This window comes from Durotheca rogersii, assembly GCF_024521655.1.
Source record: "Durotheca rogersii strain YMJ 92031201 chromosome Unknown GGS23scaffold_66, whole genome shotgun sequence".
NCBI lineage: Eukaryota > Fungi > Ascomycota > Sordariomycetes > Xylariales > Xylariaceae > Durotheca > Durotheca rogersii.
Window position 1 is genome coordinate 84766 of NW_026251297.1, and position 26831 is coordinate 111596.

Sequence of the window (26831 nt, forward strand, 5' to 3'; positions counted from 1 at the left end):
TACACGCGCTACGAATATCCTGCCCTGTGACCTGCTCTTGCGTATCCTTCTGCCCATGCACTTGGCACTCGTCTAATGATGCTACCCTTGCAGTTCCTGTTCAAGTTTCGCGCGTAGCCCCGAACCGCCAAGATGTCGGGGTATCAGGGAGGTGGTCGTAATGACTACAACGATGCCTACGGGCAAAACCACGACTCGTACTATCAAGACGATCAAAACGGTCGATACTATGACAACGGGAATGGCCAAGACGCCCGCGGCCAACCCAATAACGCCAATCCTAACGACGGTTACTATGACGAATCGTGAGTATTTACAGTTTGCACATCGTAGAGGGTGAAACGAGCAACAGGATGGTGCTGACAAGGTGTATAGCGGCTATTATAATGCCGACCCCAATAATCCCTACGCTGCCGAAGGTGGTTATTACGACGGCCACGATCAGTATCAAGGCGAATATTACGACGAGAACCAGGCTGGCTATTACGGCCAGTATGGGCAAGGTACCAATGGTCAGCGACGGGGCGATTCCGAGGAAGACTCGGAAACATTCAGTGATTTCACTATGAGGTCCGACATGGCCCGTGCCGCCGAGATGGACTATTATGGTCGCGGCGACGAGAGGTATAGCGGCTACAACGAAGGCCAAGGTGCTAGAGGCTTTCGACCACCTTCTTCGCAGGTATCATACGGCGGGAACCGGTCATCTGGTGCTTCGACGCCTAACTATGGAATGGATTATGGCAATATGCCCAATACTCAGAGATCCCGGGAGCCATACCCGGCGTGGACCTCCGACGCGCAGATACCCTTGTCGAAGGAAGAGATTGAGGATATCTTCTTGGACCTCGCAAACAAGTTCGGTTTCCAACGCGACAGTATGCGGAACATGTACGACCATCTCATGGTCCTGTTGGATTCGAGAGCTTCCAGAATGACTCCCAACCAAGCCCTACTGTCGCTCCATGCGGACTACATTGGCGGCGACAATGCCAACTATCGGAAGTGGTATTTCGCCGCTCATCTTGATCTCGACGACGCTGTTGGCTTCGCGAACATGGGGAAGAAATCTCGCAAGTCCAAGAAGAAGGCGAAGAGCAAGAAAGGCGATCAGACCGAAGACGAGGTTCTAGAAGATTTGGAGGGCGATGACAGCCTCGAAGCTGCCGAGTACCGCTGGAAGACACGCATGAACCGCATGTCCCAGCACGATCGCGTGCGCCAGGTCGCACTGTTCCTTCTCTGCTGGGGCGAAGCAAACCAGGTCCGATTCATGCCCGAGTGCCTCTGTTTTATCTTTAAGTGCGCCGACGATTACTTGAATTCACCGGCGTGCCAGAACCTAGTCGAACCAGTCGAGGAAGGTACGTTCCTGAACAATGTGATCACGCCACTTTATCAGTACTGTAGAGATCAAGGCTACGAGATCTCGGATGGCAAGTATATTCGACGTGAGCGTGATCACAACCAAATTATCGGGTACGATGATTGCAACCAGCTATTCTGGTATCCCGAAGGTATCGAACGCATCGTTCTCGAAGACAAGAGCAAGCTGGTCGATGTCCCCCCTGCGGAACGCTACATGAAGCTGAAGGATGTGAACTGGAAGAAGTGCTTCTTCAAGACCTACAGAGAAACGCGGTCGTGGTTCCACATGATTCTCAATTTTAACCGCATTTGGATTATTCATTTGACCATGTTCTGGTTCTACACCGCCCACAATGCCCCAACTCTCCTGGTTGGAGCTGCGTACGAGCAGCAAGTCAACCAGCAGCCACCAGCCTCTGCGCAATGGTCCATTGTGGGTGTCGGCGGCGCCATTCCCTGCATAATTCAGATCATCGCGACCTGCGCAGAGTGGGCATACGTCCCTCGCCACTGGTCCGGAGCTCAGCATCTCACGAAACGTCTCATCTTCCTCATCTTCATGCTTATCCTCAACATCGGCCCTAGCGCCTACATCTTCGGCTTCCCCGATAAGCAAGAAGAGCAGCCCGCCCTCATTCTGGGCATCGTTCAGTTTTTTATCGCCCTGATCACCTTCCTGTTCTTCGCGATCATGCCTCTCGGTGGCCTCTTCGGTAGCTATCTGACGAAGAACTCTCGCCGTTACGTGGCTAGCCAGACATTCACCGCCAGCTGGCCGCATCTGAAAGGCAACGACAGGGCGCTGTCATACTTCCTGTGGGCGACTGTCTTCGGTGCGAAGTTCGGAGAGTCGTATGTTTACCTAACCCTGTCCATCCGAGACCCTATCCGCTACCTCATGATCATGGATGTCTCGTCTTGCCTCGGAGACACCCACATAGGACCTATGCTCTGCCAGCAACAGCCAACAGTCGTTCTAATTCTCATGATCATTACCGATTTGATCTTGTTCTTCCTGGACACCTACATGTGGTATGTCCTGCTGAACGCTGTCATCTCGATCGCGAGATCGTTTTACCTCGGTTCGTCTATCTTGACGCCGTGGCGTAACATTTTCTCTCGGCTGCCCAAGCGAATCTACTCCAAAGTCCTCGCCACTACCGACATGGAGATTAAGTATAAGCCCAAAGTTCTGATATCGCAAATCTGGAATGCTATCGTCATCTCCATGTATCGGGAGCACCTGCTAGCCATTGACCACGTTCAGAAACTTCTCTACCACCAAGTTCCCTCGGAGCAGGAAGGCAAGCGAACGTTACGCGCCCCTACCTTTTTTGTGTCTCAGGAAGACCACTCGTTCAAGACCGAGTTCTTCCCCACGCATAGTGAAGCAGAGCGGCGCATTTCGTTCTTCGCTCAATCTCTGTCTACCCCCATCCCCGAGCCTGTGCCGGTTGACAATATGCCGACGTTTACCGTGTTGATTCCCCACTACGGCGAGAAGATTCTTCTGACCTTGCGTGAGATTATCCGCGAAGACGAGCCGTACTCCCGGGTCACGCAGCTCGAGTACCTCAAGCAACTCCACCCGCACGAATGGGACTGCTTCGTCAAGGACACCAAGATTCTTGCCGACGAGACTTCGCAATTCAATGGCGATGAGGAAAAATCTGAGAAGGACACGGCGAAAAGCAAGATCGACGACCTACCCTTCTACTGCATCGGTTTTAAGTCTTCTGCCCCCGAGTATACGCTTCGTACACGTATCTGGGCATCCCTCCGGTCGCAGACTCTGTATCGTACAATCTCGGGCTTCATGAACTATAGTCGCGCCATCAAGTTGCTGTATCGTGTTGAGAACCCGGAAGTCGTCCAAATGTTCGGTGGTAACTCTGACAAGCTAGAACGCGAATTGGAGAGAATGGCTCGTCGCAAGTTCAAGCTCGTCGTATCCATGCAGCGCTATGCCAAATTTAAGAAGGAGGAGATGGAGAACGCCGAATTTCTCCTCAGAGCATACCCCGACCTGCAGATTGCCTACCTCGACGAAGAGCCTCCGTTGGTCGAAGGCAGCGAGCCGCGTATCTACTCTGCCCTTATCGATGGGCACTCTGAGATCATGGAGAACGGCATGCGCCGACCTAAGTTCCGCATCCAGCTTTCCGGCAACCCGGTTCTCGGTGACGGCAAATCGGACAACCAAAATCACGCCATCATCTTCTATCGCGGCGAGTATATTCAGCTTATCGATGCTAACCAGGATAACTATCTCGAGGAGTGTCTAAAGATCCGCTCCGTGCTAGCCGAATTTGAAGAGATGACGAGCGACAACGTTTCTCCCTATACCCCGGGTGTGAAGACCGAATCCGTCGCACCCGTCGCCATCTTGGGTGCTCGTGAATACATCTTCTCGGAGAACATTGGTATCCTCGGTGATATCGCCGCCGGTAAGGAACAGACCTTCGGTACCCTATTCGCCAGAACATTGTCCCAGATCGGTGGCAAGCTTCACTACGGCCATCCGGATTTCCTCAACGGTATCTTTATGAACACGCGGGGCGGTGTCTCTAAGGCTCAGAAAGGTCTTCACCTGAACGAAGATATCTACGCCGGCATGAATGCTTTGCTCCGCGGTGGTCGTATCAAGCACTGCGAGTATTACCAGTGTGGTAAGGGTCGTGATCTCGGGTTCGGGTCAATTCTCAACTTCACTACGAAGATCGGCACTGGTATGGGCGAGCAGATGCTTTCGAGAGAGTACTACTATCTGGGTACACAGCTCCCCCTCGATCGTTTCTTGTCCTTCTACTACGCCCACGCCGGTTTCCACTTGAACAACATCTTCATCATGTTGTCTGTCGAGATGTTCATGATCGTCCTCATCAATGTCGGTGCCCTCCGAAACCAGACGATTGCATGCGATTACAATCGCAACGTCCCGATCACGGATCCCCTATTCCCTACCGGATGCCAGAACACCGATGCCCTCATGGACTGGATTTATCGATGCGTCATTTCCATCTTCGTCGTGTTCTTCTTGGCCTTCGTCCCTCTGATTGTCCAAGAAGTCACGGAACGTGGTCTCCTCCGCGCCGCAACCCGATTGGCCAAGCAGTTCTGCTCGCTCTCTCCGTTTTTCGAAGTCTTCGTCTGCCAGATCTACGCCAACTCTGTGACTCAGGATTTGTCTTTCGGCGGCGCCCGCTACATCGGAACCGGTCGTGGTTTTGCCACTGCGCGTATCCCGTTCGGCGTCCTCTTCTCGCGTTTCGCCGGTCCCTCGATCTATTTCGGAGCGCGTCTCCTGATCATGTTGCTTTTCGCTACACTGACCATCTGGCAGGCCGCCCTGGTCTATTTCTGGGTCTCGCTGCTTGCGTTAGTCATCTCGCCGTTCCTCTACAACCCTCACCAATTTGCCTGGAATGACTTCTTCATCGACTATCGTGATTACCTCCGATGGCTCTCGCGTGGTAACTCCCTTAGTCACGCGTCGTCGTGGATCTCCTTCTGTCGTCTCTCGCGGACGAGGACCACGGGCTACAAGCGCAAGGTTCTAGGTGACCCTTCTGGCAAGCTGTCCGCTGACGTACCTCGCGCGGCCATCACCAACCTCTTCTTTGGCGAGATCATCGCCCCTCTGCTTTTCGTGGCCTGCACTCTACTGCCTTACCTGTTTATCAACGCGCAGACGGGTGTCCCGAGTCTCGATCCATCTGCCAAAGCCACCGCTTCGCTTCTTCGCGTCGGCATCGTTGCTTTCGCTCCCATTGCCCTCAATGCCGGCGTACTCGCCGCCTTCTTTGGCATGGCTTGCTGCATGGGCCCGCTGCTGAGCATGTGCTGCAAGAAGTTCGGTAGTGTCCTCGCAGCCATTGCTCACGCCATCGCCGTCATCGGACTTCTCGTGTTCTTCGAAGTCATGTTTTTTCTGGAGGGCTTCGACTTCACCAAGACGCTTTTGGGTATGATTGCTGTCGTGGCGCTGCAGCGGTTTATCATGAAGATCATCATCACGTTCGCGCTCACCCGTGAGATGAAGACGGATCAGTCTAACATCGCGTTCTGGACGGGCAAGTGGTACTCTATGGGCTGGCACTCGATTTCCCAGCCGGCGCGTGAATTCCTCTGCAAGATTACCGAGTTGACCATGTTCGCCTCCGATTTCATTCTCGGCCATTTCCTCCTATTCATGATGCTTCCTGTCATCATCATCCCTCAGGTTGACAAGCTCCACTCGATGATGCTCTTTTGGCTGCGACCAAGGTATGTCGTCTGATCTAATCCGTTTCTCAACCGTCTTGACACCCCCATTTTCCGTACTGACTCGCGCGCAATTAGTCGTCAAATTCGCCCGCCCATCTATTCGATGAAGCAGTCGAAACTCAGGAGGAGACGAGTCATCCGTTATGCCGTCCTGTACTTCGTTCTGCTTGTGGTATTCCTCGGTCTCATCGTTGGGCCGGCCGTAGCGGGCAAGCACATCGATCCTAACATATCAAAGTCGATATCCGCCCAGCTCCCTTTCCCGTTGGCCCAACCGGCGAACCAGGACCATAACGACACGCGGAACCGGACGCAGACGGGTACTGGCCGTCCTAACTACACGGGTCCCGGCTTGGCATCCATGACCAACACTGCGGCTGCAGCGGCAACTACGACCGCGTCCAACACTCGCGATAAATTCCGTTTCGTCTGATAGACATGTGGCCGGCGACTACCTGTGTACTCTAGAATTGCTCTCTGCAAGCCCACCCCCGACCAATTGGAAATTGGTGGGAGCGCGGCCGGTGTGATATTGAAGGTTGTTAGGAGTGCTGCGTGGTGGTCAAAATAGGATGGCATGGCACAGGGTATTTTCCATTCTCCTTAGAATCGTGACCATAAATATTTGCTAGTTTTCTCATTCCGTCTTGTCCCAGACCGGAACGAGATGGTGTTCAATAATGATGAGGATTCCCGTTACACTTACCTGATGCCTCTTGTCACTTACTCGTGCACTGACAGCCATCATGGGGTTGTAGAAACCCAAGCGTGTTTTTTTTTTAGCAGTGTTCTAGGTGTGAATGGGTATGTGTGTCGTACTGATTTCGCTATAGAGCTCTCTAGGCCTCGCAGCTTTTGCCATCATCTCTGGATACTTGCGTTACATGTCACCGCTCAGTCGTAGATAGTACGCTTAAGAGTAGGCTTAACGACTAGCGACACGCGCCCTTTAAATAATCTAATAGTTACCACCGTTTTATACCTGATGTTACGGGGGTTGGGGTGGTTAATGGGTGAGACCTGGATCCGATTGCGTGATTTAGCGTATCTCGTGGGTAAAACGAATGTGTCGCTAAATGACTCTTTGCTGTCCTTTTATTCTTCACGCTTCTCCCTATCTTGTCCGTGTTCCTGCCTGCTGTTCGTGGTCCTTTCCCCCCCCCCTTTTTCCTCCCCACCCACTTATTGCCATCACCTCTTTTCCCCTGCTGCCCCTTTAGCCTTTTGCGCGTCGAGGAACCGCTTCTGATTGGCAGCGGAGAATAGAGATGTGCCCTGCTGGAGTGACTTGACGAGCATGGCTAAGGTGTCGCTGTTGAAGTCGGCGGCGCCCCGGATCTTGTCGAGATCCTCGGCAAACTCCTTGGTGCTCTGCTGGAGATAGTAGGATGTGAAGTCCTGGGACGTGCTGTCGTTGTTTGACATATTTCCCCTCCTAGGCTCATGCGAGGCCTCGCTTCGCTCCGTTCCTCTTTTGTTTAGCTACCTAGAGAGGGGAGTCTTTTGGCTTCTAGTGTTGTGTTTTGTGTTGCACTCAGCGTGATAGCGCGTGCAGTGGCGGGTTGGTGATGTATGTGTGGTTAGATTGTTATTTTCTTATTTCTTATATAAGACAGACATGAAGTTACCTACCTAGGTAGGTTAGTTCCCTGCTAGGTAGGTACCTTATCGCCAGTTCTCATATTAAGCCCTTATATTAGCCTCCCCAGGCACCTATAGGTACGTAGTATCTATATTTACTACATTTTTAAAGTTTTTAAAGTTTCTAGATACTATAAAAAAATAAAAGTAAAACTTAAATATAATAATAATATAGTATTAATAATATTTCTAAAATTATTATATTATGATAATTATTAATTATTAAATTATTACTTTAATTATACTTTTAATATAATATTAAAGTTAATATTAATAACTATAATTTTAAAAAATTATATTTCAAGTTTAATTACCTATATATAACTATATATAGTGCTCTTAATTCTATTTAAAGAATAGTTTTATTACGTTTAACCTTATATTATGCTAATTAATTATAAGAGTAAATAGTAAATAGTATAATAGTACAGTAGGACTAGGCCACGTAGCCTTTTAGATATGTATTTATATAGGTCTCGCACTTATATTTTTATCAGTTAGACTTAATCTAAAAAGGCATTACGACTTGACAGCTCTATTTACTCCTTTTACTATGCCTTTCTAGCCTCTTGCCATTCTATTTTTCTAGTCCCTTTCCCAGCTGCCGTTTTCAGCTAGCCGATCAACTGATTACAGCTATTTACAGCTGTGATCTAGGGTGATCAGCACTGGGCCAGTTGTTGGCAGTTAGGTAGCCCTTTTCTCGTACCTCCATCACAGCGTGCCCACGCTGCTCGTATTTAATAGAAGCAGCGTAGGTATACTATTGGAGGCTCGTATAATGACTATCCAACTACTAACATGTTACGTAGCTGGAGCTACGTACGCGAGAGCGCGCGTAGAGAGCTATCTTACAAATAACGGGAAGAGGAGCGAAAGGAGAGAAAAGGTCTTTAATCTATCTAAGAACGAGCTAAAGGAATAGAAGCAACGGGAGCGTATATATAGGAGCTCCTATTGCTGAGGTAAGTAACAAAGAGACGTAACCTCTACGTGATATAACAGCTAACCTAGTGCCGATCGAACTAGCTTATAGCTATAAACAGCTTTAATTGGTTGATCAGCTAGCTGAAAACGGCAGCTGGGAAAAATGAGAATAAGAGATAGCCGTGGACGACTAAGAAGGCATAGCAAGAAACGAGTAAATAGCTGTAGGTTCTAATATCTACTAGTTTAAGTTTAATTGATGAAAATATAAGTGTGATACCTATATAAATACATATCCGAAAGGCTACGTAGCCTAGTTTCACTGTATCATTACAATGGCTAATTAATTATAAAGGTAAATAGCTTTATAAATAACCTTATACTGAGAAGGAGCAGAGCGTACGCGATACTAGAGTACTATATAGCTTATTTAAAAGTATTCTTTATCGGTAATCTAAGATAGATAAAATTAATATAACTTTATTAATTACGATATAAGAAATCTAATATAGTTATCGTATCTTAAGTTTACCTCTCGGTTATAAAGATATCATAATTGCTAGCCTAAAGGTAAAAGAAGTAGAAAAGGAAAAGTAGCTAAATGTAAAAGTTATCTATTTAATTATTACAATACAACGAAGCGATTAAAGCGTTTATAACTAAGACAGATATATTAATTAGAAGACGATAAATCTAATAATAAAAACAAATCTTAAATTAAGGTAAAAATAATAAAGTTGATAATCTTATTAAGAAATAATCATAGTATAATCTACACTTATGAGAGCTATAGTTACTCTATATAGGTATAAGGCCTATCGTAGCGTATTACGTAATATATCAAAAGGGTATATCCTACTATACCATTATAATATTATAGTGATATGGTAAGACATGCTCTCTTGATGTATTACATAACACGTTACGATAGGCTTTATACCTATATAGAATAACCATAGCTCCCGTAAGTACGGGCTATACTATATTTATTATTTAGTTTATTACTTAATTAAATTACTAACTTTATTATTATTACTTTAATTAAGGATTCGTTTTTATTATTAGATTTATCGTTTTCTAACTAATATATCTATCTTAGTTATAAGCGCTTAAGTTACTTCGTCGTACTGCTATAGCCGAATAAGTAACTTTTACATTTAGCCTCTTTTCTCTCCTTACTTCTTATACCTTCGGGCTAGCAACTACTACATCTCTACGACTAAGGGGCATACTTAAAATACGATAACTATATTAGATTCCTCGTTTCTCGATTAATATAGCGATACTAATTTTATCTATCTTAAACTATCGTACGTATTATAGTCTTCGATAGAGTATACTTTCGAGTAAGCTTATTCGGGACTCTAGTATCGCGTACGCTCTGCTCCTTCTTAATATATACCTCGATAAATTTGAAAAAAAAACTTTATTTTTATTAACTAAAAGTTTATATGCGTATTTTAATTAGTTAAAAGTTAATATAACTTACTTAAAAGAAATATATTTAATATAACTATAGTATTGAACAGGAGCAGCGTAGGCACGCTAACGGAGGCACGAAAAGGGCTACCCAACTGCCAATAACTGGCCCAGTACCGATCAACCTAAGATTATAGCTATAAATAGCTATAATCGGTTAATCGGCTAGTTAAAAACGGCAGCTAGGAAAGAGGGCTAGAAAGGCAAAGACGAGGATAGCTAGAAAGGCATGGTAAGAAACGAGTAAATGGCTATAGGCTATAATATCTATATATCTAAGTCTAGCTAATGAAAATATAAATAAGTACGCGACCTATATAAATATATATCGAAAAGGCTACGTGGCCTAGATCCACCGTACTATTATAGCCTCCCTAGTTTAATTAATCCGTAAGGAGTAATTAAACTCCTAATAATAGGTACGGTGGCTCTCGTTCCTATTTAACCTAATTAACCTAATCCCGATTAACCCTAATTAACTGAGAGCTAGCTAGTTTAATTAAAGACCAATAGGATAAGTTAGGAAGAAACAGGGTTAACTGGGAATAATTATAATAATAATAAGTAGGTAGTGGGGTAGGTGACTGTAACCGTGCCTAACTATGCCTAATCCTGATTAATCCCGAACCTATTTAATCGCTACTAACTGGGAGCTAAGCTAGTTTAATTAACGATTAATAGGAAACAGGAAAGACCTGATAATAAGAACTAGGCTGGCGGAGCTATAACCTATAAACTAACCTAATTAACCTATTCCTAATTAACCCTAATTAACTGGGAGCGAGCCAGGTCCATTAGGGTTATTAAGAAATAATAGGAATCCGTTAGGAAAACAGGAACTATAACGGGTAGGTAAAACAAGCGTAACTCCCGTAAGAAACGAAAGAAATAATCCCCATACGATATAACGTAATCTCCGTCCTTTTCGTCCATGGCTATCTTTTACCGATCCTTTTAATTGATCCTGATTTTATAAACTAACTAATATATCCTGTTTATGCCCGTCTGTTTCCGTTTCTAACTCGTATCTAACTATTATTCGTCCGGCAGCATCTACCGGGCTTCCCTTGACCCTCGATCCCTCCCCTGTACGTGGTTCTAGGGGCTCTCTAGGCTCTTCCTACCAACTATATATCGGTAAAGGCGATAAGAGGGGTCTCCGGGCATTAACCTATGACTATTTCCGACTATAACTTATGATTGTTTTTTCTAGGCTTTCTTGTTTAATATCCTATTTAATTCGTATATCGCGGTATCGTTTATAGGTCTATCGCGTTGATCGGTAGGTTCCCCGATTAGGTTCGTAGGTATAAGGTATGTCGGTATCTTCGTGTGGCAATTGAGGGCATCGTGGTACCTTATCGGTTAGGGAGAAACCTCCCCAGGTGCCGTAACTAGCTAGCAGGGATAAAATAAGGGCGATTAAGATGGCAAGCCTCTTGCGATTAAAATAGACCGATCGGAAAGGACTAACTGCCTTTAAGCGCGTGTTATAAAAAGGGGGTAGTAGCGGTGACTTAGTTAGATTAACTAAGGGCGAAAAACTGCTATCTAGGTACTGGTAAAAAACGAAGGCGAAACCGGGTAAAACAGGCATAACTCCTTTAAAAGAGATAACTAAGAAACGAGAACAGGGATTCCTACTAATCGGCGGACGAGCTTTTAGGTAAGCTAATTAAAAGCTAATGGGAGGGCGTAGGTTATTAATGGTCGCTATGGTTGTCTACCCTCCCGTTAATCCTGACCTGAAAAGGCTTAATCCGAAAGCTACGAAAAAAACGGCTCTGGAGCTACGAAAACAGCTCCTAATTAAACGAAACTCTGGGGATCTCCTAATCGACGTATCCTGAACCTAATGACTATAAAAACGGTCGTAAAAGGTTACTCCTAAGATAAGGTTACGGCTCGGGCTACTAGGTGGTCGCTACTAAACAGGAGTAGCGTAAGTACGCTAACGGAGGCACGAAAAGGGCTACCTAACTACTAATAACTGGCCTAATGCCGATTAACCTAAGATTATAGCTATAAATAGCTATAATCGGTTAATCGGCTAGCTAAAAACGGCAGCTAGGAAAGGGGGCTAGAAAGGCAAAAACGAGGATAGCTAAAAAGGCATAGCAAGAAACGAATAAATGGCTATAGGCTATAATATCTATATGTCTAAGTCTAACTAATGAAAATATAAGTACGCGACCCATATAAATATACATCGAAAAGGCTACGTAGCCTAGATCCACCGCACCACTACAGTATATATAATAAGATATATATATTATTATTTACTCATTAACGTATTTAATTCTATTTCCTACTTATTTTAATCTTATTTATATATAGATTAATTAAAGTTAGTTTCTTCTTATTTAATTATAAATTAATTATTAATTAATTCCTTTTCGTAATCTAATTTTATTTATATATAAATTTATCAAAGTTAGTTTCTCTTTATTTAATCGAAAGTTAGTTACTAATTAATCCCTTTTCGTAGTTTAATTAAACGTTGATTCCTGCTTACCCCTTTTTCCTTACCCTTTAGAGAGGCCCTAGGTTTTTGGTACGAAAACGTGGAGAAGCGCAAAGTACTTCGACGTATTTTACCAGGTACCTAACCTCCTCTCCTTCAGCTTCCCCGCCTCCCCGTCCCACATCCCATTATGTACACTATTTCAGGGGTCAGAGGAGGGAGCCGCATCATGGCCTTTCTTAAACGTTTATGAACGGAATTGTTCTCAGCCGCTTTCGCCATAGTATTGGATAACTGGCACCGTTCGCGGCCCTGCCTTTGCATAGGGCATCTAGACATTTGCCCTCATCGCACCCACTGCTGAGAAACTGCCAAGTCATAGCTTAGAGCTACTATGGCGCCGCGAGAGGGATTGGTACATTTGAAAGAATACGACTGGAGGGACAGCAATGTCGAGAACATCGGGACGGAATTTGATCACCAGGTCAAGTACAACTCGGCAGCGAGCGAGCCGGCTTGGCGGGAAGTTGGGCTAGCACCCGGTCTCTACGTCTGGCGAGTGGAGAACTTTGAGGTTGTGCCGTGGCCGAAGGACCAATATGGCGACTTCTACGAGGGGGACAGCTACATAATCTTGTACTCTTATAAGGCAGGGGGCGGCGATGGCGAGGACAAGCTAGCCCACGAAATTTTCTTCTGGCTGGGGAGCCAGACGACGCAGGACGAGGCTGGCACAGCTGCTTATAAGACGGTCGAGCTTGACGAGTTCTTGCATGGCGTGGCCACGCAGCATCGCGAGCTGCAGAGAGAGCCCTCGGACGAGTTCGTCGCCTTATTCCCCCGCATCCGAATCCTGTCGGGCGGCGTGCGCTCCGGCTTCACGCACGTCGAAACGGAGGAGCCGGACAAAGCTCTCGTGCTCCTCCGCATCTTCAAACACCCCGCTGCGACGCGAGTTGACTCGGTCATGGTCTGCGAAGTCGAGCCTGCCTGGCAAAGCCTCGATGAGAATGACGTCTTCGTGCTGGAGCGCGACGACAAGATCTGGGTCTGGCAGGGCAAGAACTGCAGTCCCATGGAGAAGGCCAAGGCCGCCCAGGTCGTGCACGATATGACTCTCGCCAAGCACCTCAATGTCGAGGTACTGTCGCAGAACGAATCGAGGTCGCGGGCCATCGTCGCCGTGCTCGGTGGTGAGGACGTCGAGGGGCCTTTCCGGGCACCCCGACCCATTTTCTCGTTTCGGACCCAGGGCGCGGCCGGTCGTACTCGCAAGTTATTCCGACTATCGGATGCCTCTGGCCAGCTAAGATTCTACACGGTCAAGGAGGGCGCCGGCATGAGCAGCGCGGATCTAGATAGCAACGATGTCTTCCTTCTCGACACGGGCGACGCCATCTGGGTCTGGCAGGGCTCGGGGGCTAGCGGTGTGGAGAGAGCGGCGTGGATCCGAGTCGCCGAATCCTACATCCGGCAGCTCGCGGACGAATCGGAAGAGGAGGGAAGCGCATATCTTAGTCCCATCTCTAGAGTGGTCGAGGGCAACGAAAGCCGAGCCTTCACCCAGGCTCTTGAGGTATGACGATGCCCAAAATCAAAACAGAAGAACCTAACACCGGGTGTGATTTTGGAAGTGGCAGTTCTCTGCGGTTTGTCTGCTCACCTGCAGGTGTTGGATTTCGATGATATCGTAGAATTTTGCCAACCTGAAAATTGGTATGCAGTTGGTACCATATTAATAGGTACCTGTTTTTGAATAGTGAGATGTGTGGGCGCCATAGTAATTGGTAGTCATAAGAGGAGGAATAAATGTGATCATTAACCAGACCCTATATAACCTACGAGACTAAGGTAACGTCGAGCCGCCGTTAGCGAAATAATAAAGTAATAGTAATGAGGTTTTTTATATAAAAAATAAAAGGTTACTTTCTAGTATAAACAGCATTCGTAAGTACTTTCTGTCTATATAAAGCAAAATTAAATAAGATAAAATAAGGTAGTTTATTAAAGGAAAGAGGTGAAATTTAAGTAAATAAATAAATAAAAATAATTTCTATCATTTTATTACTTATTATTATATAACTATATATATATATATTAATATTTCTATATTAAAATATTAAAATAATATATAGTATAAAATATATTAGATAATATGAAATAATATTCTAAGTAATTAAAGAAAGCTTTAAAGACAATGTAGTACATTAAGTAGTTAAGCATTCATCTAGTTTACTGTTGCTGTTCGCTTAATATAGGTGAGTCTGTAATTGGTTGTAGGCAGGGTCTAAACCGCGTTCTGAAGCGGTCCCTGCCCCTGATGACAGACACGTCGAAATGAAGGGCAATTGTTTCGTCGGGTTTACCTGCTCCTTAATCCGTCTTTTCTCTTCCTTTTCCCGCTCCTCTCTCCCGCATCTGCTACCCTCTCCCGTCTTTTCCTCTTCTCCCCCCTTATTTCTGAGAACCCGATAAGATCCTTTGCATCCGTGCCCTCCAACGCCTCCACCGCTCCAGGTTGACCTGACCCCGAGAATCCGCCCCGGAAATCCGATGTCTTCGCATCTGACGGCTTCTGCGAGCTTCCCTCATTGATCGCTTAATCGTTTGGCTCGAGATGGACCTCCACGAGGCCCAAGTCTATCTGCAGGCTTCGTTACATGAAATATTCCACACCTTTCAGAAGGTCCCCGGAAGTGCCGTCTTGATACGCTATATACAGTCGAGCTACCAGAATGACCCCATCCGATCTGCTATAGAGCTTATCCTCGTCATCTTCTTCGTCCGCTACCTGCTGTCGCCATCTTATCCCACCCACGGCCCCAACTACGTGAAGCTCCGCGAAGACGAGATCGACGAACTCGTTAGGGAATGGGAGCCCGAGCCCCTGGTCCCTCCTCAGACCGCCCTCGAGGAAGCCGAAGCCGAGAGGCAGCCTGTTATTGTCGGGTAAGTAACTCTACGTACTCCCTTCACTGGAAAGCTAGGAAGGGCGATGATTGTGCTGACGTCGAGCTTTGTTTTGTTTCCGCATAGACCGACTGGTCCGAAGGTGAAGCTCTCCAATGGCAAGACGGTTATAAACTTAGCCTCGTACAATTTCTACAACTTGAACGCCAGCGAATCGATCAAGGACAAGGCCATTCAGACCCTGCGCACCTACGGAGTCGGCCCCTGCGGCCCGCCGCAGTTTTACGGCACCCAGGACGTCCATATGAAGACGGAACACGACATCGCTACTTTCCTAGGTACCCAGAGCAGCATCGTCTACTCCCACGCCTTCTCTACTATTTCCAGCGTTATTCCTACCTTCTGCAAGAGAGGCGACGTTATCGTCGCCGACAGGATGGTCAACTACTCAATCCGAAAGGGACTAGAGGCTTCTCGAAGCAACATCCGCTGGTACGAACACAACGACATGGAGGATCTGGAACGTGTCATGAAGAAGGTAGCCGAGGAGCAGGCGAAGAAGAAGATTCTAACTAGGCGGTTCATCGTGACGGAAGGCCTGTTCGAAATGGTTGGCGACTGCTCCGACCTCCCTAAGCTTGTAAGTAAGCCAACCAACCAAGGCTTCCTTCCTCCTCTTCCCCTTCCCCTCGGGGGAAGAAAACCGCATCTGTTACGCCACATGACTGATCGAAGTGGAAATCTCTAGGTTGAGTTGAAGGAGAAATACAAGTTCCGCATCGCCCTTGACGAGACATGGTCCTTTGGCGTGCTCGGCCGCAACGGCCGAGGGCTCACCGAGGCGCAGAACGTCGACTCGGAGGCGGTGGACATGATTATCGGGTCTCTGGCCGGGCCTCTCTGTGCTGCTGGTGGCTTCTGTGCCGGCTCGAAGGATGTCGTGCGGCATCAACGTATCAATGCGGCATCGTACACCTATTCGGCCGCCCTACCAGCTATGGCTGCTGTTACGGCTAGCGAGACGTTGAATGTCCTGCAATGTAACCCCGATATTCTGCTCCAATGCCGTGAGAACATCCGAGCGATGAGGGCGCAACTCGACCCACGGAGCGACTGGGTCCAGTGCACAAGCGACCCGGAGAACCCCGTCATGCTACTGGCCTTTAAGCCCGAGGTGGTGCAATCGAGGCGGCTGAGCAGTGACGAGCAGGAGCGACTCTTGCTGGATATCGCGGACGAGGTCGGTGTTCTCAGCGAAAGTTCCGGGACTGTTGAGAGTATCTGAATGCTAATAGAGGATATAGGCGCTCGCCAACGGAGTGCTCGTTACTCGGCTGAAGAGCGTGCCCTTGTTGGGTAGTATCGGCACCAAGGAAATCAACATCCGGCCGGCGCTCAAGGTGTGCATCACGTCGGGGTTGTCCAAAAAGGAAATCGAGAAGGCCGGAGTCACGATCCGTCATGCTATCACCAAGATCATGACCCGAAAGCCTACTAGACAATCGACAATGGCCGCTTAGGGGGCTTCCACCGCTCCGTCTGCGCACGCACGTTACCTGCTTAACGTCATATCACGATGAGTTTGATATACGATACAAGACGTATGACTCGAGTGGGGAGATATTTGTATTGTGCGACGGTCGTATTGGAACGACAACCAGCGGTAACTCGGGGTATACCGATATTGTACATCAGGGCTCGTGCCTATCAAGGTCCTCATGATCTATGCGGTGGGAGAGATGGGAGAAAAGACCGGCGATACGTGACAATGAAAACTGGAGATGGTTTATATAGACATACAAACGACACTACTAATTGCTAATTCATCCCAAATTTGCTCTCCGTCGCTCGTGCTCGGGGGAAACAAATCTACTTGGCCAGTCTGAGAGGTCTGTAATGTCATCTCTAAATAATGCCTTGCCCACCTCGCCCATTCCAGGACGACCAATTCGTACCCTCTCCCCATGACCCTCTCCAGGCGTGGTATCGACGGGTGCGCGATTAAGTATCTTCCGAGACCGCCCAGCTTATCTGCCCCGGGTGCCTCAAGCACATTGCCTTAAATTCATGGAGCAGTAGTAGACCTACGTAGGACTCGCCCTCTCATCCCCTGCCGAGCCTCTAATATACGTCGGAAGCGCGTTCCCCTTTGCTGAGACACGGACTCAATGCCCACCCCCCTTCCCCCCTGAGGTGCACCCTTTCTTTCAGTATGCCCTCGCTCTCACGCTCTTGTGGGGCAGGCATTCCATTTCGTCTCTTCTTGCCCCCCTCCCCTACCTCCCTGCCTTTCCCTGTTGCTTCGGGGACAACTCCCGCCACCACTAGAAAGGGAGGGAGAGGCGTATAACGTCGACCTTGCTTTCTTAAGCCACCCAAGCCCTGATCAAATCTCGACCTCGCAACCCGGTCCTCCTAATGTACACGTATATGCCCCTTCCTTGACGATCTAAGCCCCCGCGCCATTCCTTTGTCCGCTTCTTGTATTTTGCTCCCCTTGCAAACGTTTCGATCTGATGGACAGCCCTTCAAGGCCATTACGTGCCACCTACCGGATTCATGTCCTCTTTTGTTTCTCGCCTCGTTGCACGTCACTTTTATTGTCCCCTCGTTCGTTCGCCCGTGGGTCCGTCAAGGTGACTAGTCTCCTCCATGACAATATAGGCTCATGAAACTCTGATCTGTTTACCACGGCCTCGGGGCCCCCTAGATTTTGCGCTTATACGTTATCACGTCAACGCGCATAGTATCATGTGGCCGCCTCTAGTCTCTCTCGCTCTCCTGTCTCGGCAAAGAGCCCGAAGACGTCAGAAACGACCACGGTCGAGATCGTCCCGCCCCCTTCACCAGCTGCGCCGGCAGCAAGCCTCCCGCGCGCGAAGGAACCCGCGCCAGTTGAGGAGCCGGAGCTGGTAAAAGACCCCGTATCGGCCGAGGACTCCTCGCCGGCCGCGTCCTATGCCGCCTCGCCGCCCTCTCCGTTTCCGTCCGGCTCGGGCTCCGGCCGCTCGCCCGGCATCACCTACTCGCCGTACAAGGGCGACGGCTCGTGCAAGTCGGCAGCCGAGGTCGACGCCGACTTTGCGCTGTTCGCGCCGGACTACGGCGTCGTGCGCCTGTACGGCGTCGACTGCGATCAGGTGGCGACGGCCTACGCGGCGGCCGCGAGGCACGGCAACCGGCTGTTCCTCGGCATCTTCGACATCGGCTCGGCGGCGGTCCCGTCGTCGTCGTCGACACCTTCGCCGCCGTGCTCGCGCACCCGGAGCTGTGCGCGCGGTCTGACTACTGCGCGGTTAACGTGCACCCTTTCTTCGACGGGGCGACGGCGGCGGGGGCCTTTGTCGGTGGGCCGGGATGAGGAAAAGGGGGGCAACAGGGGCGATGGTGGCATCGACGACTTTATGTTCAGCGTAGACAATATTTTGGACCACGTTATATTCTTCCTCGGTACGCTATAAGCACATCCTTCCCAACCGTTTTGCGACTAGGACATCTCCCTCGAGGATCTCCGTTATGACATGGAGTAACTAAGGAGCGGGGTTTACTACAATGGTTGACCGTCGTTGTTGCGTGGAGGGCGACGAGGCTGTACGAGAGATATTGTGGATGGCATCGTCGGCTCGTTTCGTCCACAGCCTCTCAACCCCCTCTTCTTTTCCGTATAGCGTTGCTAACCTGACAAGGAGGAAGCGCGAGGATCATGACCGAAAGGGTCCACCGTGAGGCGATTACAACAATCTCACTAGTAACGGCACACAAGTTATATATATATGAGTATAATTTGGCGGCGGCTAATTTATCGTCGACGGTGCCCGTACATAACCCAAGGAGAAAGAAGCGAGAAATAGCACAAAAAAGGCCATAGAATCGCTCTATGGAGTGCCCCTTTATTCAATCATTTAAAACACGCAACGAGGAGTCAACTATGCCCCCCGACCTCTTAACCCCTTAAACTGATGTAAATGCTTTAGGATCTCGCCGCCCAATGTCGATACATGAGACAAACCCCTTCTGCTTACGCCAATGACCGGATGATGTAAAATAGTAGATAAGCCTGGCTGCCGAGAACGTCCGACTTTCTGGCGATCTCGACTCTATGGTCATTGAACGAAAACCACTAGATCCACATCAGTGCTGTTCAAAATCTTCTTTTGAAAGGGTCATCTCACTTGATCCCCAACCCGTGAATAAGTGACATAATGCCCTACAGTTTGGCTGGTCAGTTGTCGAAGAATATTTTTCTAGCATGCTGCGATATCATTTACCCGTATCGATCTCTCCGACGTGCTCCACGACGCTTAATAAGTCGTACGTGCAAGACCGGCCGAGCTCTTGGCTCTCCCTGGTGTCCGACACTCTACCACGGGTAGTGTACGGGAGCATATTCAGCTGCAACGGGAACTGCACCTTGGTGCTGATCTTCGAGGCAGCACGGTCACGGCTCCCTTGCTTGAATTCAAATCTCTGACGACCGCCTTCGTAAGTAATTTGGGGGGGGTTGGCTACGAGAACTGGCTGACACAGCGGGAAACTCACCTTCAGCTGTATGGAGAGTACGTTTGGCAGAAGCTTGATGCTGTGATCCCTCCGTGCCTGCTGCGATGAATTGCAATTTCTGCACCGATATTCGCACTTGTCCGACTTGATGTACTCGTCGTCGAGGCACTCTTGCAGCGTTAGGGTCGGGCCGTTCTTCGGGGCCTTCTTGCCCCTCTTCTGGGATAGGTTCTCTAGTCCTAAACTGAGGTCAAGGAACGACTCGACGGCATTTGTGACGCCGCCGCAGTGCTGGCAAGTCGTCTGGCTTTGGAGTTTTCCATAGAAGGTCTGGTGAATGATACAATTGCAGCTGTGCTCGCTTCCAGTCTCCGGCCTTTTGCCATCGCCGTTCCTCTCGTGCAGCTCCTCGGCCAAGAACTGAAAGAATTCGTGCGCATCTTGTTCTTTAGTCGTCACCAGGTTCTCGAACGCCTTCTTCTCGGAAATCCAAAATCCGGACAGGATATTAGCCGCCGTATAGCCGGTGGTACTCTCGAGGGCGTAGAAGTCCTGGAACATATCGTCCATGGCGCAGCTGAGACAGTGAGGGACCTGGCAATCGCTGCTTTGGTGCCCATCGCTCAGGTAAAAGTTTCTAAGGAGGGGATTGTGGAGGAAACTCTGGAGGACGACATTCTGGTAGCACGTTGCGCCGGCATTGTAAATGCCCCGAAGGCCATCGGCTCTGCACGAGGCGATAGTGGTGTTAGACGAGATATACCTAGGATCGTCCTTCAGCGTGTCCTTCAGCGCGTCCTTGACCGTGTCGGAGAACATTTCCTCGTGTTTCCTTTTACGACCTAGGAGGTAAGTCGGTCAGCCTCGCCACGATGACCGCCTTGGCCGGCGCCCGACAATTCCCCCTCTTCTTGCCGTCGATACCAGCAGAATAGATATATGTGCCCAAAGAGGTGCGGGGAACATACTCGAGAACGATCCGGTTCCTATCTTCCTTACTCTGAGCTCCTCTAGAGTCGGGTCCCATACAAAGTCCTCGCAGAACTGGCAAAACAGCGCGCCACTCCTCGAGTCCACGTCTACAATTCGTCAGCTAATGGGTCCGGGAGTGTCGGACAACGCCGCGTGGGGACAGCCTACAGAACCGATGGCTCTTCTTGTTTCCATGTTTGTTTCGCTCTTCTTCGGGGACGATGGTGGAGCACTGCAGGCATAGGTAGTTGGAGGTTAAGGAGGTGATGATCTGGCCGTCTGGACCTTTGGAGGTCTGGGGCACAAGGGAGGTGTTGTCGAAGATGACGCGCAGGAGCATCTTATAGTACTGGATGGAGCTGTTCATGACATCTTGGCTGTTGGAGAAGAGGAGCTGGACGTGTTCTGGGAGAGCGTCAGTGCCGTGCCGTAGGGGAACAGACAAGCTCTTGGAGCTACCGTGAGGAGGGGTGATTGACCGCAACCGAACAGAGGCGTGCCAGGAGTGGGTGGCTTGATCCTGACATTTTTTGGGGATGCCGGCGTGGTGGGTCGTGCAGCCATGCTTCCCAGCAATACCGTCGTCGTCGTCGTCGCTGTTGTTGCCGCTGCTGTTGCCGTTGCTGTTGCAGAACGTAACGATGTTCTGCAGGCAGGCTGGCTGGCTCACTCAGTCGGTGTGTGTGTCTGTGTGCGTGTGTGCGCGCTGATGGATGTGTATCGGCGGTCGAGGATGCGCTCCGGTCCAACGTAAGAGGGACGGGTAGCAGAGGACGGGCGAGGCTCTCTGCTGATGGCGGCCGACGGGAGATGGTAGGTAGGTGTGTTGCTGTCGAGGCTTCCGGCTTCTAAGTGGCCAGCCTCGCTCCAGCTAGTCCTTGTTCCACCAATCAGAGCCCTGCGCAGAGTATAGGTACGGACTAGTCCACTATACCTCACCCCAAAGCGGGTTACGACTTTCTAAAGATTCTATTAGCTCCTTCTAAAGCAACGATACTCTACTAACTGATTAAAGTAAGGCTCATTTGATTACTTAAGCTACTATCACTACTGAGTTATTTATACTACTACTATTGTATTACTACTATTACTACTATTACTACTATTACTACTATCATTTATATTTATTATAATTATTTAATTTATACTTTAAGAGTAAATATTTATTATTAAAAAATTAATTTAATATACTTTTATATAATAGTAAGAAATATATTTAAAAAGAAAATTTTAAATATTAATATATTATTTATTGAACATTTTTATTTAACTTTTATTAAATTAAATACAAGGTATTTTATTAATTTTTATGTTCTCTATATAATTTTTATATTTTAAATAAGCTTTTTATCATACTATATATAAAACGTATTCTAATTAGTTATGTTTCTTTTACTTTTAAGTTATTTATATATTATTTATAGTTTAATTATCACATCTAGAGAATAGTTACAATACGTTAAACTCTTTATTATATTAATTAATTATAAAGGTAAAAAGCTTTATAAAAATAACTTCATAAATACCTTTATAAATTTAAAAGAAACTTTATTTTCATTAGCTAAAAGTTCATATATATGTTTTCAGTAGTTAAAAATTTGTACGATCTATTTAAAAGGGATACATTTAATAAAACTATAGTATATGAGATGAGGTCTATATATTACTATTTATATCCTAATGTATTAACATTTTACTTATTTTAATTATATTTATATATAAATTAATCAAAGTTAGTTTTTTACTATTTAATTAAGAGTCGATTGTTAATCTCTTTTTATCCTATCTGGAGGATAGTTATAATACACATAACCTCCTGTTATGTTGATTAATTACAGGGTTAAATACCCCTGTAAATACCTTTGTAAAGGGGTATCATTTAGGGAAAACTCTGTTTTTATTAGCTGAAAGTTCGTATACGCCGTTTTAATTAGTTAAAAGTTCGTATGACCCGCTTAAAAGGAATGCATCTAATAAAACAGCAGCATACGCGTCTATCTATTTACTTACGCGTTTAATCCTATTTCCTACCTATTTCAATCCTATTTAATCGAGGTCAGTTTCTCCCTGTTCAATCTAAGTCAGTTTCTCCCTATTTAATCAAGAGTCGATTGCTAATCAATCTCTTTTCGCAGTTGAATCAAGCGTCGATTCCTACTTACCCCTTTTTCCCTAGCCTTCGGAGAGGTTCTAGGTTTTCGGCATGAAAACCTAGAGAAGCGCTCTGCGCTTCGACGTATTTTAGTTTAATTAAACGTCTATTTTTACTTACTCTTTTTCCTCTTGCCTTTAGAGAGGTCTTAGGTTTTTGGCACCAACACGTAAAAAAGAGCAGAGTACTTCGACGTATTTTATTTCTTACTTATTTTTATATATTTATATTAGAAACTAATACTCTCTAACATACTAAACATCTATTGTAAGAGGTAACGTCCCGAATGACATTACCTTAAACTAATTCTTATTTAACGGCACGTAACCGAGTTGCTTAAGTAAAGAGTAAATCGTGACAACTTAAATCAAATCATAACGATTCTAAGTAAATCGTACCGATTTATGAGAGAGTTTACCAACATGGTAGAAGAAATAGAGTATAAAAAGAGAAGAAAGTTTCCTATATCTAGACACTTATCACAGTTCCTTGGTTATTCATCTAATACACAGGTTACCTACTCTTTGAAACTACCTCTACCCGCGACTAGAGAAGTAGGTATGTGAAGTGTGGGCTCTGAAGTCCCACGATTAGAGACTCTCCTTCTCACTGTTAGGTACCTTTAAACCAAGACCTACCTAGCTAAGTTACCTACTCCTAGGAGTACTAACAGAAATAGCAGGTTGTAACAACGGTAAGGTATAAGGGATTTAATTGGTTAGGCTGGTTTGCGACCTCCCTTTACTTGCCTAACTCCTCTTGCCTAACTCCTCGTTTGGAGGGAAATCGTCGCCCAAAGGCTTCTCGTAAGGCACCGTACACGATTCGGCCCGCCCGCGATAAAAATATCGCCGATACATCAAAATACGCTGATTCTTCGAGTTCTCCGAATTCTGGCCTTGCCGCTGCGATAATTGAAGTTATCATAACCGGGTTCCAGGACTCTCGAAAGGTTGTTCCCTCTGTCGAAGGACGCCCGTCGGCGAGCCTCTATTCAGTTCCCCAGTTGCTTTGGAAGGGTGTTTTAGAAGACTCATCATATACTTATGACGGCTAGCAACTGCGAATGAAGAATCAAGGTCTATAATCATGGCCGCCGAAGAAGTGACGAGGCCCCGAATTGTTCTGATCTCTCTCAACTGGCAACCATATTTCGATGAAGCGTATGGCTCCCTGCTCACGGAGCTCGGATCGAAGGCGAGCCTCCAACGCGCAAAGAAGACAGGCTCAGCCATCCGCCTGCTGTCAGAACAGCCGCAACCCTACGCTGCCCTCATAACTGACGAGGCACTAACCAACGCCAAGAACGCCCGCGTCTGGGAGGCAGTCCTACAGTATGTGCGCCAAGGGGGAACATCCGTGATCATGGGTCTTTTCGCTTCCTACGTCAAGCCGATGGCGATAAAGCCATTCTTTGCAAAGGCGGGCTTGCAGTGGGAGGTTGGCTCGTACCACCGGACGACACTTGTGCTCAACCGAGAGGTGGTGGCCAACGACTTGGCCACAAAGCTTCCGCCGCAATATAGCCAAAAGGCAGTATTTGTGAAGAATGTAGCGTTTACGGATGCATGGTATCACACGGATGAAAACTCCGTCGTCGAGTCTCGGGTCTTTGCTCCTACGAATGCGAACATCGCGGGAGAGACAGCGGTTGCGCTTGCGAGTATTGGACGTGGGAAGCTTAGGTATGTTGGTGACGTGAACACTGAGAAGGGCTCGTTTGCTGTTATCCTTGCCATGTGTGGGCTCTAACAACGGCGGAGCGTAGTCGCACTGGTAATGATGGCTTTAGTGGCTGGGAATTGAGAGATCAAGCTCTGCGAAAAGGGGGTGAGACGTCGATCCGTCCTTCGATGCCCGCGTAACATTGTAATATTCTACCTAAAGGCGATGTTGCGAAATTCTCTGAAGATGTGAACAAGTAACTACTATACTCTGCTGTGATGTGCTGTGCGTGACCGTCGTCGATTTTAGGCTCAGGGTGACAGTGACGGTGGCCGACTCCCCAGACAGAGGACTGTTGTCGAAGCGTTCATGCTCCGCGCGATACCGCGCCGGTATGTAGTAGTACCTATACCTAGTAGGTATTTAACGCCCGTGGGACCTCCCGTCAGGGCTATCCCGTGGCCTGCCATGGGGTACTAGAGTAGGGGCGTGCTATCGTGACAGGTTGGAAGCTCCCAAGTAGAACCTTAGGTACCTAGGTAAATACCTACCATATAGGGAGGGGGGGGTCTATTGATACTATGTTAGTAACCCTTTCTATAATGTAGTGGTGCGGTAAGACATACCCTCTTGATATATTACGTAATACGCTACGATAGGCCTTATGCCTATATAGAGTAACCATAGCTCCCGTAAGTACGGGATATGCTATACTTATTATCTAGTTTATTACCTAGCTAGATTACTATCTTTACTATTTTTGCCTTAATTAAAGATTCGTTTTTTTTGCTATTAGATTCGTCGTTTTCCGATTAGTATATTTATTTTAGTTATAGGCGCTTAAGTTACTTCGTCGTACCGCTATAGCCGAATAAGTAACTTTTGCGTTTTATTCCTTTTCTTTCCTTACCTCTTATACCTTCGGGCTAGCGACTACTATATCTTTACGACTAAGGGGCATAGCTAAGATACGATAACTATATTAGATTCCTTGCCTTTCGATTAATATAGCGATATTAGTTTTATTTATCCTAGATTATCGTACGTATTATAGTCTTCGATAGAGTATACTTTCGAGTAAATATATCCGGGTCTTTAGTATCGCGTACGCTTTACTCCTCCTTAGTAACGACTACCTTATAACTTTTTTTCGATTCCTTAACCTTTAGTTTACGGAGTTTCTATTACGCTACTAGGATTTAGAGGATACCGATCGCCGTCGGCGCCGCCATTTAACCCGCGAAGTAGCCCGCGTTTTACGTTAAATAAAGTATCCCGCTTTATGGTTATTTATTTATTATAGGGAGGTACGTATAAGCCCGGGAACTTTTGTAACGATACTATAGCTACTAGGATAGCGCTTAGTCCTTAATACTTATAACGTTATTAAGTTATCGATACTACGATATAATACGACGACTAAACCGCGTTTATACCGATTAAGATATCCCTCGTATCGTTATTTATCTACCTATACGGAAAAACCCGTAAGCCTAGGAAACTATCGTCGTAATACTACCGCTACTAGGGATAGTACTTAGCCTTTGATATTAACCGCTCCTATAAACCGCTAATAGTATAGTATATCTTACGCAAGTAAATAACGCTTTTAACGATTAAGATAGCCCCCTTATAATTACCTACTTACTATATAAAGGACGTACGAACGCCTTAATATAAATTACGATAACCTATACGACCCGCTACTTCCTTATTAATACTAAGTACGAATAAAGGCTAATAGTAATTATACCTTAGCCGACCTTACGATAGTTTCTTTTTCTCTCTAAACCTACTAATCGATATAAATTAAATATATAAATACTAATAACTTATTATGCTAGAGGTATTTTAGGATACCTAGGCGTAGCGACTCGACGATATAATATACGATATAATATAGATATTTATATTAATAATATAGATAGGATTAATAAATTAATAGCTACTAATAACCGATAGTTTTAAAGAGAACTAGGAATTAATATTAATAAAATTACGTAGATATAAAGGATTAGGGAAACGGAACTAGAGTCGAGTTAATAGGTATACCTATATATAAGCTAGCCTTATATTACTAACTAATAACTAGTATAGCGAGAAGTATTAATATAGGCGTAAAACGACGCCTAGCGGTAATACCGCTAATATTATTAAATAACCCCCGTTAAATCGAGACCGGCTTATGGCTATAACCGATATCGTATTTAATACGATCCTTTACTCGGGATCTATCCCTTATACGTATTACTTTAACGAAGGTTATACGTTAAGAGTTCTAGACCTTAATAAGAGGGATTATCGTCGATTTATTTATAATAGTTAAACTATTAGTCTAGGGAATACGTATCGTACTTTAATTAGGCGTTAGCCGATTAAAGAAGCTCGTATAATACCCGGACCTTATCGATCGGAATAATATAATAAATAATAATATACCTATATTAAAGGAAAAGTATTAGGATATAAATAATAGCTATTATACCT

At 46.6% G+C, this 26831-nt stretch overlaps 6 protein-coding genes across 6 annotated transcripts; 4 read left to right on the top strand and 2 right to left on the bottom strand.

The window, feature by feature from the left end:
• Positions 1–132: 132 nt before the first annotated feature.
• Positions 133–6067, top strand: GGS23DRAFT_601619 (glycosyltransferase family 48 protein; the record flags this gene model as incomplete). Its single annotated transcript, XM_051519216.1, has 3 exons — positions 133–305; positions 376–5634; positions 5710–6067. The coding sequence occupies 3 exons, from the start codon at positions 133–135 to the stop codon at positions 6065–6067; spliced, it is 5790 nt and encodes a 1929-aa protein (XP_051367049.1).
• A 727-nt stretch (positions 6068–6794) lies between these two features.
• GGS23DRAFT_590676 (ribosome-assembly protein 3-domain-containing protein) lies at positions 6795–7268 on the bottom strand. Its single transcript, XM_051517714.1, has one exon. The coding sequence runs from the start codon at positions 7057–7059 to the stop codon at positions 6826–6828; it is 234 nt and encodes a 77-aa protein (XP_051367050.1). The 5' UTR covers positions 7060–7268; the 3' UTR covers positions 6795–6825.
• A 4802-nt stretch (positions 7269–12070) lies between these two features.
• On the top strand, positions 12071–14043 carry GGS23DRAFT_590678 (putative actin-binding protein Fragmin). Its single transcript, XM_051517715.1, has 2 exons — positions 12071–13754; positions 13809–14043. Exon 1 carries the CDS (start codon positions 12540–12542, stop codon positions 13725–13727), a length of 1188 nt encoding a protein of 395 aa, XP_051367051.1. The 5' UTR covers positions 12071–12539; the 3' UTR covers positions 13728–13754; positions 13809–14043.
• Positions 14044–14392: 349 nt separating this feature from the next.
• Positions 14393–16923, top strand: GGS23DRAFT_590680 (aminotransferase class I and II). The gene is made up of 4 exons (XM_051517716.1): positions 14393–15094; positions 15182–15695; positions 15804–16295; positions 16360–16923. Exons 1-4 carry the CDS (start codon positions 14763–14765, stop codon positions 16573–16575), a joined length of 1554 nt encoding a protein of 517 aa, XP_051367052.1. The 5' UTR covers positions 14393–14762; the 3' UTR covers positions 16576–16923.
• A 1910-nt stretch (positions 16924–18833) lies between these two features.
• Positions 18834–21466, bottom strand: GGS23DRAFT_475234 (ubiquitin carboxyl-terminal hydrolase). The gene is made up of 6 exons (XM_051514257.1): positions 21007–21466; positions 20696–20932; positions 20524–20634; positions 19595–20397; positions 19324–19522; positions 18834–19262 (listed from the first exon to the last, which is right to left on the bottom strand). The coding sequence occupies exons 1-6, from the start codon at positions 21089–21091 to the stop codon at positions 19219–19221; spliced, it is 1479 nt and encodes a 492-aa protein (XP_051367053.1). The 5' UTR covers positions 21092–21466; the 3' UTR covers positions 18834–19218.
• A 1993-nt stretch (positions 21467–23459) lies between these two features.
• On the top strand, positions 23460–24652 carry GGS23DRAFT_590703 (uncharacterized protein). The gene is made up of 2 exons (XM_051517717.1): positions 23460–23631; positions 23737–24652. Exon 2 carries the CDS (start codon positions 23769–23771, stop codon positions 24429–24431), a length of 663 nt encoding a protein of 220 aa, XP_051367054.1. The 5' UTR covers positions 23460–23631; positions 23737–23768; the 3' UTR covers positions 24432–24652.
• Positions 24653–26831: the final 2179 nt, after the last annotated feature.

Coding starts and splice junctions, on each gene's coding strand:
- GGS23DRAFT_590703 (XM_051517717.1), top strand. CDS start 23,769: ATGGCCGCCGAAGAAGTGACGAGGCCCCGAATTGTTCTGATCTCTCTC.
- GGS23DRAFT_590680 (XM_051517716.1), top strand. CDS start 14,763: ATGGACCTCCACGAGGCCCAAGTCTATCTGCAGGCTTCGTTACATGAA. Junction 15,696..15,803: donor GCTCCGACCTCCCTAAGCTT/GTAAGTAAGCCA, acceptor GGAAATCTCTAG/GTTGAGTTGAAGGAGAAATA. Junction 16,296..16,359: donor TGCTGGATATCGCGGACGAG/GTCGGTGTTCTC, acceptor TAGAGGATATAG/GCGCTCGCCAACGGAGTGCT.
- GGS23DRAFT_475234 (XM_051514257.1), bottom strand. CDS start 21,091: ATGGCTGCACGACCCACCACGCCGGCATCCCCAAAAAATGTCAGGATC. Junction 20,933..21,006: donor CACGCCTCTGTTCGGTTGCG/GTCAATCACCCC, acceptor ACGCTCTCCCAG/AACACGTCCAGCTCCTCTTC. Junction 19,523..19,594: donor TACTCTCCATACAGCTGAAG/GTGAGTTTCCCG, acceptor GGCGGTCGTCAG/AGATTTGAATTCAAGCAAGG.
- GGS23DRAFT_590676 (XM_051517714.1), bottom strand. CDS start 7,059: ATGTCAAACAACGACAGCACGTCCCAGGACTTCACATCCTACTATCTC.
- GGS23DRAFT_590678 (XM_051517715.1), top strand. CDS start 12,540: ATGGCGCCGCGAGAGGGATTGGTACATTTGAAAGAATACGACTGGAGG.